Source organism: Elephantulus edwardii, unplaced genomic scaffold, assembly GCF_000299155.1.
Source record: "Elephantulus edwardii isolate Elephantulus edwardi_28Jun2011 unplaced genomic scaffold, EleEdw1.0 scaffold00133, whole genome shotgun sequence".
Classification (NCBI taxonomy): domain Eukaryota; kingdom Metazoa; phylum Chordata; class Mammalia; order Macroscelidea; family Macroscelididae; genus Elephantulus; species Elephantulus edwardii.
Genome location: NW_006399883.1, coordinates 6,029,952 through 6,046,204, shown reverse-complemented (window position 1 = coordinate 6,046,204; position 16,253 = coordinate 6,029,952). Strand labels below are relative to the sequence as shown.

At 44.1% G+C, this 16,253-nt stretch overlaps 1 protein-coding gene across 2 annotated transcripts in view; it reads right to left on the bottom strand.

The window, feature by feature from the left end:
• Positions 1-724: 724 nt before the first annotated feature.
• Positions 725-16,253, bottom strand: part of SPATC1L (spermatogenesis and centriole associated 1-like) — a 52,499-nt gene continuing 36,970 nt past the window's right edge. For both annotated transcript variants that reach the window (XM_006893925.1, XM_006893926.1), the window contains exons 2-4: positions 11,715-12,065; positions 1,887-2,038; positions 725-1,135 (exon numbers count right to left, since the gene is read on the bottom strand). In XM_006893925.1, coding sequence (XP_006893987.1) covers positions 809-1,135; positions 1,887-2,038; positions 11,715-12,065 — 830 coding nt within the window. In that variant the 3' untranslated portion in view covers positions 725-808. The remainder of the gene's footprint in view (positions 1,136-1,886; positions 2,039-11,714; positions 12,066-16,253) is intronic.

Here is a 16,253-nt window from a genome sequence, read left to right as displayed (position 1 = left end):
AACCTATACTTGGACCAAGAGGCAGTCGTCAGAACAGAGCAGGGCAACACTGCATGGTTCAAAATTGGGAAGGGTGTACGCCAGGGATGTGTCCTGTCCATATCTTTTCAACCTGTATGCAGAGCCACACCTAGAATCCCTTTTACCTGGAAACAAGCAGATTGGTCCACAGCGTCCCCCACGTCCACCCCCGCTTGGTTTAATGGTGTTTTTATTGCCTTTGCATTATTCATTTGTGAGCACCCCGGGCGCCTCAGTTTCATTTTTTTCGTAAACATCATATTGATCTCCCAATTAGATCTCGGATCCTGCCTTGGTGAAGGAAGCCCAACTATGACGCCCCAGGGGCAGGCTAAGATTGGGGAAATGCTGCGATGGGAGATACCTCGTCCTGGCTGGAAGGGAGTCCGGTGGGTGAGGAGGGGTGGAGGCCTGCCTTGCGGTCACCTCTCCTGGGTTCCTTGCTCCAGGAAGTTTCCTTCCACAACCTCAGACCTGCACCACTGCGTGCGGGCAGGACGGCACGCTGCGCCCTCAAAGAGCCGAGAGGGTACAGGAAGCAGGAAAGTAAACAGACGACTTTAATGAAGTGCTACAAGCGTCGCTGCGCAGTGTGAGCGGCGGGGGGCGGGCGCGGGCGCGCGGCGAGCGTGTGCGCGCTGTGGCCCCGCGTCCTCGGGGCGCTGCTCCGGACCTGGGCGCCCGGCGGCGAACAGCGGCGCCCGGGGACGCGCAGGAGGAGCGCCGCCCGGGTTTGAATAAACACGTTTATTGTGGAGGCAGCAGCAGTGCCGGGGCGCGGCGGCGCTCACCAGGCGAAGAGAGGCTTGGTGTCCTCCTTGGAGAGTTCGCAGAGACAGTTGAGCAGCAGCAGCGAGTCCCCCAGAAACTTGGGCGGCACTATGTCAATGACCAGCTTGCGCAGCGCTGCGGGGCTGCTGTGCAGCGGGTGGGCGCGCAGGTCGGGCCGCTGCTTCAGGATGCCATAGGTGTTGATGAGAAACTCGCTGAACACCGGGTGCACGTCGCGGTTGTAGCCCAGCTTCTCCAGGCGCGCCGTCAGCGTCAGGTAGCGGTGCGTCAGCTCCCGCAGCTTCTTCTCGTCCACTGAGCCGTCCAGCGACTTGATGGAGGTCTAGGGAGCAGCAGAGCCGAGGGGAGGGTGAGGTGAGGTGAAGTTGCACATAGAGTAGTGGGGCGGGGGGCGGGGGGGGAACCAGAGACACAGGATAAAGGGAAAGACTAAACAGAAGAAGGGTAGAAGGGGAAGTTTCAGGTATCAGAGGGAGGGGGGGCGCCGGAAGGTGGAGGAAACGGGGGTGGGAAGGGGTCCGTGGTGAATTAGGTGGAGAAGGTACTGGGTGGCAATATAAAGGAGGAGAGAGGAGATCACACACTGACAAGGGATGTGACCACAGAGGGGGCGGGGGCAGGGAGGGGGCGTGGTCCAAAAAAGACAAAAACCCAAGTGGGGAGATCCCAAGGTGGAGACCATTCCCACCACTTCCGTTGTCTGTATGTTCTTGTGCTGGCCTGCCTGCCTTGTCTGCTTTCTCAGGGCAGCTCTTCCTTACTCAAATTGCTTAGATGGGGAAACTGAGGTCCTGAGCTGACCCAGCCACCCAACGTAAGTCTCTTCGTTTCCTCTCCAAACTCCAAGTCCAGAGGAGAAATTAATCCAAGCCTAAAACTAGTGTCCTGGAGAAGTAACTTGGCAATGACAACTGTGGCCCCTCCTGAAGGTATCTGGGATGAGAGCCAGGTGGGCAGTGTGATGTCCCTCACAGCGTGTTCCTCACGGATACCAGGGACTATCCTGCAGCCCCAGGCCTGGGTGGGGCTGCTGCGAGTGACAGAGCAGAGCGGGGAGCCCATGGATCGATCACCTGCTTGATCTTCTCGGGGATGTTGGACACAGTGAAGCCATACAGCCGCGTCACTCCCGGGAAAACGTAGGCCAGGATACGCCGGTCCAGCTGGAAGGCAATCTCACCGACTATGCGGCCGTCTTTTTCTGCGCTGGAGAAACCCTGGATCTCTGTGGGAAACAAACAGGTGGAGAATGAAGCCCTGGACTCCCGTCAGAGCGCCCGGGGCAAACTGCCCTCTAACTGATTAAGAGAAGAAACTAACCCCACAGTCACAGTCTCCTGGGCTTCCCAAAGTCTTCATACAGATGAGCTGGATGCTGGTTTGTTCCCTCACCTTCCTTCTTCCCAGGCCCCAGCGGCCCTAGGAGAGCTGGGTGCTTGCTAGTGGCTGCCCCTCGTTCCAGCTGAGCTCCCATCTCTACCCAATCCTCAGGTTCCCCATTACTCAGGGCACTCCCACCCATGTCCAACTTGCTTCCAGCTATCTGCACCCTACCTAGCCTCTAAAGTCACTCCATGGTTCATAAACAACTCAGTATGCATCAAGAAGAGTAAAACCCCTGTGCCCTCGGAAAAATACAATGCCCATTATTGCAGGTGTACCTCAGATTGAAAGACTGCAAGTGGGGTGGTGGGGAAGTACTCTTAGAATCAGCACAGCACTTCATGCTCCCCAATACCAACACTGACCCTGACTACTCTGCAAAGAGCTGTGGGGGCATGCTGATGGAGTCACAATGGAGGGAGCACTCTGATGGACCTCATATGGCTCCTCCACCATGACTGCCTGAAAACCAGCTCAGAGGACAGGGAGGGACACTGGACACTGGCCCTACGGTGGGGACTTTTCATCAAGGCCCAGTGTCTCTCAGGACTGCTGGAGAGCACAGACTTTCATCTCTTCCATCCTGAAGAGAGACACTACAAAGCATGCACATTTCTAAAACTATCCTAAATCTTCCGGAATATAGAAATTATCAGAACCTGTCAAGGCTGCATGTGGGTGCAATCCACCAAGATTCACCTCATCAGGCACCTAGCACATCATGATTTGCTCTAAGAACTGTTGCCTGAGGAGGCCAGTTGCTTGGGGAGGGTGAAACTCGAGCTCCCAACACTCAGGACACCTCTTGGTAGTCCTGTGACTTTGAGATGTCACACCCACACCTGCAGCACCACTGCTTGGCTCCCCACCTCCCTCCACAGCCAGCTGTGGGGTCAGGATCCAGGACCAGTCCTGCTTGTGACCAGCCATAGTCTTGTGGGAGGTTAGCTCACTCATGAACAAATATTATCTTCCAACACCAGCCCCAAGCCAGGTGCCAGGATGCCAGTGACCTGGACACTATGTGCCCATGAACAACTGTGCAAATGCTTCCAAAGGTGACAAGTGCAGTGAATGTTACAGGGTGAGACTGCCAAGACCAGCCTCATATGGACAAAGCAAACAGAGACCAGTTGGGAATGTGACACAGGCAGTGGTGGGACAAGCAGTCATACCAGCATGTCCCAAAGCCTGTTTTCCAAAGTCAGATACTACAGGCATGTCCAAAGCAACATTTCCTAGTGTGCTCAGGATAGATGTATGGGTGGTGGATGGGTTTGGAGACCACAGAACCTGTTCTTCAGGTTCACAGGCTGCACAGTCTAGAATCTCTGGGAGTTCAGAATGCAAAGTCAGGTCCTTCCCAGGGCCATTATGTTGTATAATTGTTGTGATGGAAGACAGCAGGGATCATGACCCAATAGTGACAGCTTGTGTCCTCTGTGACCATGGCTCCTTAGCAGGGAGAGGAGGGCACTGAATGGCCTGGAATTCTGGTGGCGTTTCCCTGAGTGAGGCTCATTTAGTTCAGGCCTGACTTCCTTGACAGCCATCAGCTGAAGGTACAGGTTGTCATAGGGAAAGAGAGGTTCTCAAGGGGGAGAAAGCTAATGTTCCACCACAGACCTGTCTGCATGAGGTTCTGGAAGCAATAATTAAGCAATGCATTAATTCACTCCCCAAATATTAACCTGGGGTAAACTGGAGTCAAACGGTCAGCATAAGTTTCTAAAGTTCAAGGTATTGTGCTCACTTCAGCAGCATATATACTAAAATTGGAACAATACACAAGACGATTAGCATGGCCCTGTGCAAGGATGAAATGCAAGTTTATAAAGTTCAAGGTATTTGACAGAGGCCTATCTATGGAAATTGATGCCTGTGATGATTCGTTTTAAATTGATAAATAATTTCTCACAGCTGGCAATGATAAAATAGAAATTTACATGCAGCCCTGGGCACGTGCCATACTTTACAAACTCTGGATACACTTCTGGTGAGTGTCCTTTTTGTTTGTTTGTTTGTTTGGTTAGTTTTTAATATAATTTTTTTATTTATTCTGGTTTTCTTACAAAGTTTGTATACACTGTTTTTCACACAGGGTCTTTCCTATTTCCTTTACCCATACCCCGCCCCACCCATCAATTGGACGACCCTATGATTATGTCCTTTTTGACTAATGGGCTGACACTGTGGTTGTAGAGGGGGTATCTCCATTCCGCCGTGATATTGTTTGAATCTTCACATTCTATTGGATCATCTTTTCTTGGAATGGGATCACATATAACTCTTCCAGTCAGTTAGCCAGGTAGCTGTTATCCAAATTCCTTGGCGTGGACTAATGAGCACATCCAGTGCTCTGTCTGCTGAGATACGTCAATTGTATTCTATCAGTTCCTGGGACCTTACTTTTTGCCAATGCCTTCAGTGAAGATTGAGCTTACCATTGCTCTTGAGCATATGCTGCTTCCTGAAATGGTCCTGAGTCAGTCAATTCTTTTTAGTACAATGACCCTGTATTCTTTCTATCTTCTTTTGATGCTTCCTGCATCATTCATGATTTTGTGCATAGACTCCTTCAGTACTGCAACTCAAGGGTTGGATTTGTTCTTCAGTTCTTCTAGTTTGAAAATACCAAGGATGTTCTTCCCTTTTGGTTTTCTATTGCCAGCTCTTCATACATTTCATGATAACATTTTGCTTTGTCTTCTCGAGCTGCCCTTTGAAATGTTCCATTCATCTTACTTTAGCATTTTTGCTTCTTTGTTTTAGCCTCTCTATGTTCTGTTACAATATTTAGAGTCTCTTTTGACATCCATTTTGGTCTTTTCTTTCTCCTCTGTCTTTGGAATGACCTTTTGCTCTCATTGTGGATGATATCTTTGATGTCATTCCACCACTCATCTAGTCTTGGGGCAATAGTGTTCAGTGAATCAAGGCAATTCTCTTTTTTAAATACTTTTTTCCTTGTTGCATACTTTCTTCCTCTGCCCAGCCCACCCCACAATGCACTCCTTGATCCAGATTGTTGTCATACATATAATGCCTAATCATAATTCTTTTTTGGTCAGTCAAATCTATTCTTTTTAAACAAAAAAAAGCACACCACTATTCTTGAGATGAATGGAATTATAAAATTTAGTTAGGATAAGGGCCTGAGGCATTGCTGCAGATGGTCAAGGACTGCAGCCTTTAATATGGATTGAAGCTCAATATCAAGAAAACAAAGATTCTCACCATTGGGCCAATTGGCAGCATCATGATAGACAGAAAAGAGATTGTGATTGTTAAGCTTCAGCTGCTTGGTTCCACAATCAACACTCTTGGTATCAACAGCCAGGAAACCAAAAGATGAATTGCATGGGGAAATCTGCTGTCAGGGACCTCTCCAGAAAACTGAAGAGCAATTATGTCAGTCTGGAGACTAAGGTGTGCCTAATCAAAGCAATGGCCTTCACAATTACTTGCTATGCATCAGAATACTGGACAATGACTAAGGATGATAGAAGAATTAATACCTTTGAGTTGTGGTGCTGGAGAGGAGTAGTAAACATACATCACGGAGTGCCAAGAGAACAAACAGGTCTGTTCTAGAGAGGGTGAAACCAGGCTGCTCCTTGGAGGCAAGGATTTTGATGCTTCATCTCACATACTTTGGGCATGTTACCAGGAGGGATCAGTTCTTGGAGAGGGAAACCATGCTTGGGAAGATGGAGGGACAGTACAAGAGAGGGAGACCCTGAATGAGATGGATTGACTTAGTGACTGGAATAATGGGAGTGTGTTGTAGACTGAAAGAGGCTCAGGATAGAGCAGGGTTCAGGAGCTGTTGTACATAGGGTCGCTATGAGTCACAAAACCTTGATGACACCTAACAATAACAACAAACAATATCATATTTTGGTTCTTGTGGAATTGGTTTCTGTTTTTTCAACTTCAGTTTGAACCTTAACATGAGTAACTGATGATATGTTCTATAGTCAGCCCTTAGTCTTGTCCTGACTGCTGATATTAAGCTTCTCCATCAACTCTTTCCTTTCCACAAATGTAGCCAGCATGATTTCTGTTCAGTTCATTAGGTGAGGTCCATGTGAAGTGATGAGTTATGCTTAAAAATGTATTGTGGAGGTGTGAATAAAGGAAATGGGAAAGATCCAATGTGAAAAATATATATGAAATTTTTAAGTAAATCAGTATGGAATTAAAATTTTATCTTTTAAAAAAAGTATTTGCAATGAATAAATAATTGTGCAACTATTATCATTTTATCCTCAATCTCATTTCTACTACCAAGGCCTTATTTGCTAACCACCAGTTCTCTGTTGTTTCCACATTTTGCATTCCAGTCACTGATTATTTGTTTTGTTTTGTTTTTTTATAAATTGTTTTTACACCAGACATTTCCCCTTTCCTTTACCAATTCCTCTCTCCACCCATCAAATTGTGCGACTTTATGTTTAAGCTCCCCCATCCCCGCTTTGGATTTTCATGTTGTTGATTGCCGTCGAGTTGGTGACAACTCATAGCCTATGAACAAAAGACCTGAAGTCTTTCTATAACGATAGTCATGTCTTCAAGTTCATGGAGTTTCCATGTGGTTTAGGAAGTAGATGCCACTCCTGCTTCCAAACCTGTGTTAAATTGGGAGCTCCACCAAACACTGTCCACCATGGGTAACCGTTATGGCATTTAATACCTAAAAGGGCACAAGGCTCAGCATCACAGAAAACTCAGATTACTTCAGTATGGCAAACTGATAGAATATGATTTAAAAGTATGTTCTCAAAAAAATAACAACACTAGGACTAAAATTTAAAACCAAGGCACTCCATGAAGTCCTTCATTCCACACTGCTTCAAAACCAAGAATTCCCCAATGGGTCCATGTTCTTCCCATTGGCTCTCACAAAGAAGAAGCACCCACCTTAGAGCGTTCTTGGTCTTTAATTTCAGTTGGAGATTGAGGAAGCAGCTGAATTCTCTAATATGAGTGCTTCTGCTTTGTGAGAGCCAATGGGAAGAAGATGGATCCTCATACACCCTCTACAGTAATGGTCCTATACAGTATTTGTCTTTAGAGACTGAGTTAGTTCATTTTGCATAATGCTTTCCAGTCCCTCCCATGTTAGGTAGTAATTTACAAAATCATTGCTCCCATGTGCTGCATAGTATTCCATAGTGTGAATGTACCATAATTTCTCAATCCATTCCATTGTGGTTGGACATTTGGGCTGTTTCCATGTTCTTACTATGGTGAGTAATGCTATGAACACTAGTGTACAAGTGTCTGTGCCTCAGTTCTCTTTTTCTCGGCTATATTCCAAGCAGTGGAATAGCTAAGTTATGTGGAATTTCTATGTTCAACTTTTTGATGAAACACCAAACTGCCTTCCAGAGTGGTTACACCATTTTACAATCCCACCAACAATGTATAAAAGTTCCTCACTCATTACATCCTCTCCAACATTTATTACTTGCTGCCCTGCTAAACTTTGCCATTGCTACTGGTATCTCATTGTGGTTTTGATTTTTATCTCTCTTATTGCCTCACTGATTATTTTTAATGTATTTTTTCATGCTGTATTATCTTTAATTTTGTCCTCTTTGTTCACATCACCTAGAGATCCTTTCACCCACTGCTCTGTTTTGCAGCCAGTCTCATCTCTTTCTTCAGCAATGAGAAGGCAGATACTCTTTCCTCTGGAAAGAGAAATCCACAGTTAAATTTTTGCCGTTTGGCAATAACAAAAATGTTGGAAAGCTGCGTAGCAAAGCTGTTTCCATTGGCATCTTTCACATGAACCACAGCAAAAGAGTCAGGATGTCACTCTCTGTTAGTGATCCACCATTTCTTCCCAGGTTAGCACCGCACTTCCAGTCACCACGCATAATAAATTACCAGTGTCAAACTTGATGGAATCAGTAATCTTGCTAGTCTCTAAAGCAGTCCTAAATAGTGTCATTCCCCTTTATGAGAGGATCAAGGGAGCGGATGGTTAGAGCATCATGGGTCACCAGATGAGAGATTCCTTTTGTGCCCACAAAGACCTTTCTTACTTTGCATAACTTGTACTTTGCCTCCTCAGGCTCAATGCAGTAAAGAGCAAAATAACCCTTTGTGTCATAGATCAGATGGAAATTCTCTCTGGTCTTGTCAATGCTGATCACATCCATTGTAGATTATATCAGTTCGGACCTTGCCATTAATCTTAATGAGCCGCTTCATGCAGATTGTTTTTTTTACCTCATCTCCTGTCAGGGCATACTTAAGTCTGTTTCTCAAGGAAATTATCAGTGGCAGACATTCTGACAGTTTATAGGGACCAGTAGATGGACAAAGACCAAACATACCAGTAAGTCTGTCCAGCATCCAATGCTTTGGAGATGCTACGTGCTTCAGATTCTTCTTGGGACCATGAGCCATGGCTTTGCTGGGCACAGAATGAGCAATTTTGAATATATCTTGATTGCATTTTCAATCAATTTCATACTGCGAAATTTGGTAGAAACCCTTTTCGTCTTTTGATGTGTACATTTTTTTAATTATTATTATTAAATTTTATTCGTTTTAATGAACATTTACATGGATTTGGGGTTTTCATTCCTTCATTGTTGCACTGTTTTCTCTACCCTCCTCCCCAGTTCGTTCTTCTTCCACCCTGCCGAATGTCTGTTTTAATTGTCCAATTGCCACAGTGCTTGTCAAAGTCAGTTCTGATTAATCTCCTTTGTCAGTGTGTGTCACTCCTCCCTGAGAGAGACTTCACCCTGATTCATAAGGAAAAGGGGATGGCATATTCTCTTAGCTACTTCCTGCTGAAAAGAGACGCTGTGGGTTTCAGGGTGAATGGTGTGTACATTTTAAATGTTCTTCTTGACAATGAATGCAACACAATTCCTCTTCCATTTGTCTTTCCTGGCATAGTAAATCATATGACTGTCTGATGCAAAATGGCCAAGTACAGTCCATCTCAGCTCACTGATTCCTTGCATGTCAATCTCTATACATTCCATTTTTTCTGACAATTTCAAATTTTCCTAGAGTCATACTTTGTAGATGCCACATTCTAATCATTAATGGGTGTACAGCTGTTTTACCTCATTTTGAGTCTTGTCTCATCAGCCAATAAAGGTCTTGCATTGACTAAAGCTTTACTTGAACTGAGTCATTAAGGTAGAGTGTACTCTGAGGGGGAAGATCTTCCCCAGTCACATTTTGAGTGCTTTCCAACCTGAGGGGCTCGCCTTCAGACACTATATCCAACAGCGTTTTTCTGTTACCCACAGAGATTTTGCAAAAGCCTGTTATTTCAGAAGTGGATGAACAGTCCTGTTTCTTAGTCCATCTTAATCTGGAAGCCCCCCTGAAGCCTGCTCACCATGAATGACTCTGCTGAACAGACAAGTGGTGAATTTGGAAAAAACCCAAACCAACGTCTTGCCGTTTAGTCACTTTTGACTCATAGTAACCCTGTAGGATAGCGTTTTGAAGGCCGTAGTCTTCAGGGATGCAAACTGCCCATTGTTCTCCTGTGGAGTGGCTGGTGGATTTGAACTAAGGTTGAACTGCTAACTTGTGGTTAGCAGTTAAGTGTTTTAACTTATATACTTTATATAAGTTTACATATGCTGTTGTGGTTGTGGTTGTTGTTGATTGCCATCGAGTCAAGCAAGATTCATAGTGACTCTATGAACAAAAGACCTGAAACCTTTCAATAACCATCGTTTCTCAAAGTTCATAGAGTTTCCAGAGGCATGCTGTTTAGGAAGTGGATGCCATTCCTGCTTCCTATAGTAAAGCAATAATGTGACACAGCAGTCCAAGCACTCGGGTTACTATGAGTCAAAATTTACTCAATGGCAATAAGTTTCTTGGGGTTTTTTTCAAGAACGATTTTATGCCAGTAAATCAGATCACTTGATTGACATTAACAAAATACTGAAAGTTCACTCAATAAGATTTCATTTTACTTGACATCATGCTCGGAAGGGTGGAGGGACAGCACCGGGGAGGAAGATCCCAGATGAGATGCAATAACTAGGGCAATGGGGTTGGTGTGTCGGAATCTGTGAGACTGGCTCAGGACAGGGCAGGCTTCAGATCTGCTACATGTAGGGTCGCTGTGAGTCACAGGCAACTCAACAGCACATAACAACAACAAACCTCCATGAATTAAAAAAAGGAATTTATACAGGGGAAGAAAAATATAACAAATTTCCTGCAGAGAAAATTCAAGGCTTTGGTAGTGAATGTTACCAAGCACTCAAGGACAAAATAATACCAATTCTACAAAAATCCTTCTATATAACTAAAGAGGATAGAACACTTCCCAGCTCGTTCTTTGAGGCTCACATTAACTCGATACCAAAGCCAGAAAATGACATTACAATAAAATTACAGATGAACCTCTCTCATAGACACCAAATATTCTTAAGAAATTTTTAGCAAATTGAATCTGACAAGTTGTTGGTGGTGGTGGTAAGTGCCGTTGAGACAAAAAAAAAAAAAAGGACTAATATATCGTGATTGAATACGCTTTATCTTAGGAATGCAAGAGTGGTTTAAGATTCAAAAATCAAAGTAACTGACCATATTAAAATAGACTACAGAAGAAAACTAAACCCTCATAGAATGAGTGAGTATGAGGATCCAAGGGGGAGAGAGTGGAAGCAGAGGGATGAGGATATGTGGGGGAGGGGATATTAACAATGGAGTTGTACAATTTGGTGGGAGGGTGAGGGAAATTGAAAGAATCTGTTCTGGAAAACAATGTATTCTAATTTTGTAAATAAACTAATATAATTAGAAAATAAAATCTTCAGCAGAAAAAGAAAATAGAAAAAAGGGCATTTGACAAAATCCAATATCCCTTCCAGAAAACTCTAACTAGGAATTAAAGGATACTTCCTCTACCTCTGGTTTGTGAGAGCAGACAGCCTGTGCCCAGAGGATGTGGAGTCGCACTGGTCTTCTGGAGCCTCCTGCACTGCCTGAGAAGGCACAGTGCAGAGCCAGAGTGTTTCCTGGAGACCATGCCGTCACACCTCCTTAACTTACAGCCAAGGAAACTGAGGCACTAGAGTCAGTTCAACCCACCTGTGTTTGCCCAAACCCCTGGGAAGGATGTGGGCCCAGCCCTGCCCACTTAATGAGCTCTCTGCTCTCTGCTGCTGGGCAGAGGAGCAGGGCCCATGCAATTCCCAGAAGCTGCCTTCCCATCACAGCCTGTATCCATGCCCCCAGCTCTATACCCTGTATCTGAGCCCCACGTTACACACTCATGCTCTTTGTGCTTTATTCTCCTTGCCCTGGACCCTATGTCTTGCACCTACCCCATCCCTCTTCTGTACCCTTACTCTGCGTTTCTCCATACCCTACATCCCATACTGTGCCTCATACTCTGTGCCCCCATCCTTGTCCTTTGTCCTAGACCCATGTCTTACACCCTATACCCTCTACCCTGTGCTCCCAACCTCCTTACATCCCCCGCAAGCCCTGCTCCCTCAGCACCGCCATACCACTGAGGTAGTAGCTTCTTCGTGTCTTGTCCCCAGAGGTCAGGCTGCTCTCTGAGAAGCAAACCTTCTTGGGCCGTGCCATCTCTCTGGGCTCTAGCAGGGTCTTGTCAGCCAGAGTGTCCTGCAAAGGGCTGAGATGTGGGGGCAGCTTCCTGTCCATATTGCTTGATGAGTGTAGCTCTGGGGACCCAAGGAATGCTTTGAAGGTTGTCGAGGTAGAGGCCACACAGCCTGGGGAGGCCTCATCCTCATGGGAGAGGTTGACGTGGGAGCACAGCAAGTCATCCAGGGAGGACGCCTGCAGGTGGGATGCCATGTCGGGGACACTGGTGAACCTTCCATACTCTGGAGCTAAGCAGGAAAAGAGATAGGGACAAGAGGAAGCTGGGATAAGAAAAAGACAGCATCTAGAAAAGTGTCACCTACCTTCTGTACCCAGCCCCTGCTCAGTCAGCTATCAGCATCTCTACCATCCTCAGATCCTCTTTCACCTGTGTGTCTTCTGTGAAAGAGTGCAGTGAAGAGGCTCTACAACCCCCAGCCCACCCTGCCCACCTGAGGGACTCCTTGTCTAAAGTTTATGGGCACAGTAAGTGTACACAAATTGGTCCCCTGCCACACACCTGTCACCCACACACTACAAAATTACAGTCTTGCTCATTGCTGTGATTCTGGAAGCTGTTCTACCAGTGTTTCAATACCAGCAAGGTCAAGACAAGCTAGGTAGAAGCCTTACCAATCTACATCTGAAAAGAATGGCCAGTGAAAACCTTATGGAAAGCAGCAGAATATCGCCTGTTATAGTGCGGGAAGTTGGAAAGAACTCAAAATACTACTAGAGAAGAGTGGCCTGCTTAACGTAGTCAGTCTTGATGACAGACATGGAGTAAAGTGTTCAAGACTTTTAATTCTTCATTTTTACCTTAGCAGAGAATTGCCAGAAATACAAACTGGGCTTAGAAGATGCTGTGGCACTAGAGACATCATTGTCGATATCAGATGGATATTAGCTGAAAGCAGAGAGTACTAAAAGAATGTCTATTTGTGTTTTAATTACTATATATGGGCAGTTGATTGTGTGGATCACAGCAAATTGTGGATAACATTAAGAAGAAACTGGAAGAATCTGTTCTGGAAAACAATGGATTAGAATTTTATAAACTGGTATACTTTTTTAAAAAAGAAGAAGAATGGAAATCCCAAAATACTTGATTGTGCTCATGCAAAACCTATACTTATACCAGGAAGCAGTCATCAGAACAGAGCAAGGAAACACTGCATAGTTCAAAATCAAGAAAGCAGTGTGTCAGAGATATATCCCTTCTCCATAACTTTTCCATTTATTTGTGGAACACACCATTCAGGAGGTTTAACTCTATGAAAAAGAATGTGGCATCAGGATTGGAAGAAGCCTCATCAACAATCTGCATTATGAAGATGACACAACCGCTTTGCCAAAGTGAGGAGGACTTGAAGCATTGCTGCAGAAGGCCAAAGACTGCAGTCGTCCATATGGATTGAAGGTCAACATCAAGAAGACAAAGATTCTCACCACTGGGCCAACTGGTAGCATCATGATAGATGGAGAAGAGACTGAGGTAGTTAACAATTTCATCTTGCTTGGATCCACAATCAACACTCTTAAAACCAAAAAATGAGCTGTTTCTGGAAAGTCTGCTCTCAAGGACCTTTCCAGAGTGCTAAAGACCAATTATGTCACTCTAGAGACTAAAGTGCACCTGATCCAGGCCATAGTCTTCACAGTTACTTGCTATGCATCTGAGAGCTGGATAATGACTAAGGATGACAGTAGAAGAATTGATGTCTTTGAGCTGTGGTGCCAGAAAAGAGTACTGAACATACCATAGACTGCCAAGAGAACAAACAGGTCTGTCCTAGAAAGTGTGAGACCAATCTGCTCTTTGGAGGCAAAGATTTTGAAACTCCGCCTCACATACTTTGGGCATGAGGGAGGGATAAGTCCTTGGAGAAGGACATCATTATTGGAAGGGTGGAGGGTCAGTGCAGGTGAGGAAGACCTGGGATGAGAAGGATTGACTGTGGTAGAGAAGGCAGGTATATCAGAGACAGTCAGATTAGCTTAAGATAGGGCATGGTTCAGAGTTATTGTTCACAGGACCACTATGAGTTGTAGCTGACTTTGCAAAATGAGGGGGGAAACAGTTGCAAACACCCATTACAAACCAGAACATGTAATGTACGAAGTATGAACCTAGGAAAATTGGAAGTCATACAAAACAGAATGCATAAAGTTGCTATCTTAAGTATTAATTTGCTGACACAGACTGGTATTGGCCATTCTGAATCAGGTAATCGTGTTGAGAATCACAAATAGAAGATGCATGGCATCACATTCATCATCAAAAAAACCATTTCAAGATCTATACTAAAGTACAGCCCTATTAGTAACACCATAATATCCATACACTTACAAGGCGGACTGGTCAATGTGACTATGACTCAAATTTACACAGAAATCATTAATGCCAAAGGTGAAGAAACTTGATATTTTTATCAATCTCTGCAGTCTAAAATTGATCAAACATGCAGCCAAGATGTATGAATAAAATACTGGTGACTGGAATGTGAAAATTGGATCAGGAGATGGAAAACATGACCTTGTTGACAAAATGACACAAAAGATTGCATGATTGAATTTTACAAGGCCAATGACTTACTCATTACTAAAATGACTTTTTTAACAACATAGATGGTGGCTACGCATGGGGAGCTCACTGGAGGAATACACAGAAATCTTATAAAGTACATCTCTCTTGATATTAAGAAAACAAAAATCCTCACAACTGGGCCAATAGGCAACATCATGATTGTTGTTGTTGACTGTCATCAAGTCAAGCACAACTCATAATGACTCTATGAACAAAAGACCTAATGCCTTTCCATAATTATCATCGTTTCTCCAAGTTCATAGAGTTTCCAGAGGCATGTGGTTTAGGAAGTGGATGCCACTCCTGCCTCCAAACCTGATTTACAACTGGGAGCTCCACCAAATACTGTCCACATTGAGAAAACATTCTGGTATTTGACATCTCAGTGGTACAAGGTTCAGCATCACAGCACCCAGGTTACTTCATACAGCATATTGACAAAGAGTGATGTACAAAGTAGAAGAATGTTCCTCCAGATAAAACAGCAATAGTCTCATTTAGCAGTGGTTAAGTGTTGTCAAGTCGAATACAACTCATAGTGACCTTTGCACAAAAGACTTAAACTCTGTTCTATAACTAACATCATTTCTGTACATTTATAGAGTTTATAGAGTTTCCAGAGGCATCTAGGTTAGGAAGTGGATGTCACTCCTGCTTTCCCAACCTGAATAAATTTGGAAGCTCATCCAAACATTGTACATAATAAGCAACCATTATGGTATTTGACATGACTATGGAACAGTGTTAAGCATCAGAACAACTCCAAGTTGTTCAGTACAGCAAATAAACAAACTATTGCTGTGTCACTTAAAGAATATTCATTCTAAAATTAATAAGTTCGGCCCAAGGGCCTGCAGCCCAAGGACCTTACAGGGTTTTAAAGATACACTGTCAAGCAGGCCTCCACCCTTGGTCAAAGGTTCAAGGGACACCCACTTTTGGGGGTGAAAAGAACAGTAACACGTATCAAACATGACCCAAAAATTTCCCTTAAGTGCTTACCAGCAAGACATGACCACCATCAAGACACCAGCAGTCAGCTCCTGGAGTGGAGGCTCTAGGCCGGCCCACAGACCCATCATGATGGATGGAGAAAAAAGATTGAAATTGTCAATGATCTTATCTTGCTTGGATCCATGGTTAACACTCTTGGTACCAGCAGTCAGGAGATCAGAAGATGTATAGCATTGGGAAACTCTGCTGTTAAGGACCTCTCCAAAGTCCTGAAGAGAAATGATACAAAATCAGAGGGGGAAAAAAAGACCAAAATGGATGTCAGAGGAGACTGAAAATTATACTACAGTATTGAGAAACCAAAACAAAGAAATGAGATACTAATGTAAAATAATTGAACAGAAGATTTCAAATTTACACAGAAATAATTAATACTATAAACGAAAATACTGAGAGGAGCTGTGGTGGTCTACTGATAGAAAGTAGCACAAAATCCAAAAAATGATGATACTGAAGATTTTTATCAACTTCTGCAGTATAAAGTGATCACACAACTAAGATACATTAGTTGAATGCAAATCAGAATTGCTGCTTGAGATGATGAAATATTATAACATAATGTGCAAAAAGGTTGAGCTGGAGAATAAAAAGGGATGAACTCATTTGGCATTTCTCAAGCTGAAAGAACTGAAAAGTAAATTCAAGCTTCAAGTTGCAATATTAAGAGATGCTATGGGCAAAATTTTGAGTGATCCAGGAAGTTATCAAAAGATGGAAGGGAGAAAGCTGTTTAAAAGAGATATGTAACTGGGTGTTTCTGTCATCACAGGAGACTAGAGCGAGGGCTGCATGATGGAGGGGACCTGGGGGAGGGTTTGTAAAACAATGAAAGAAT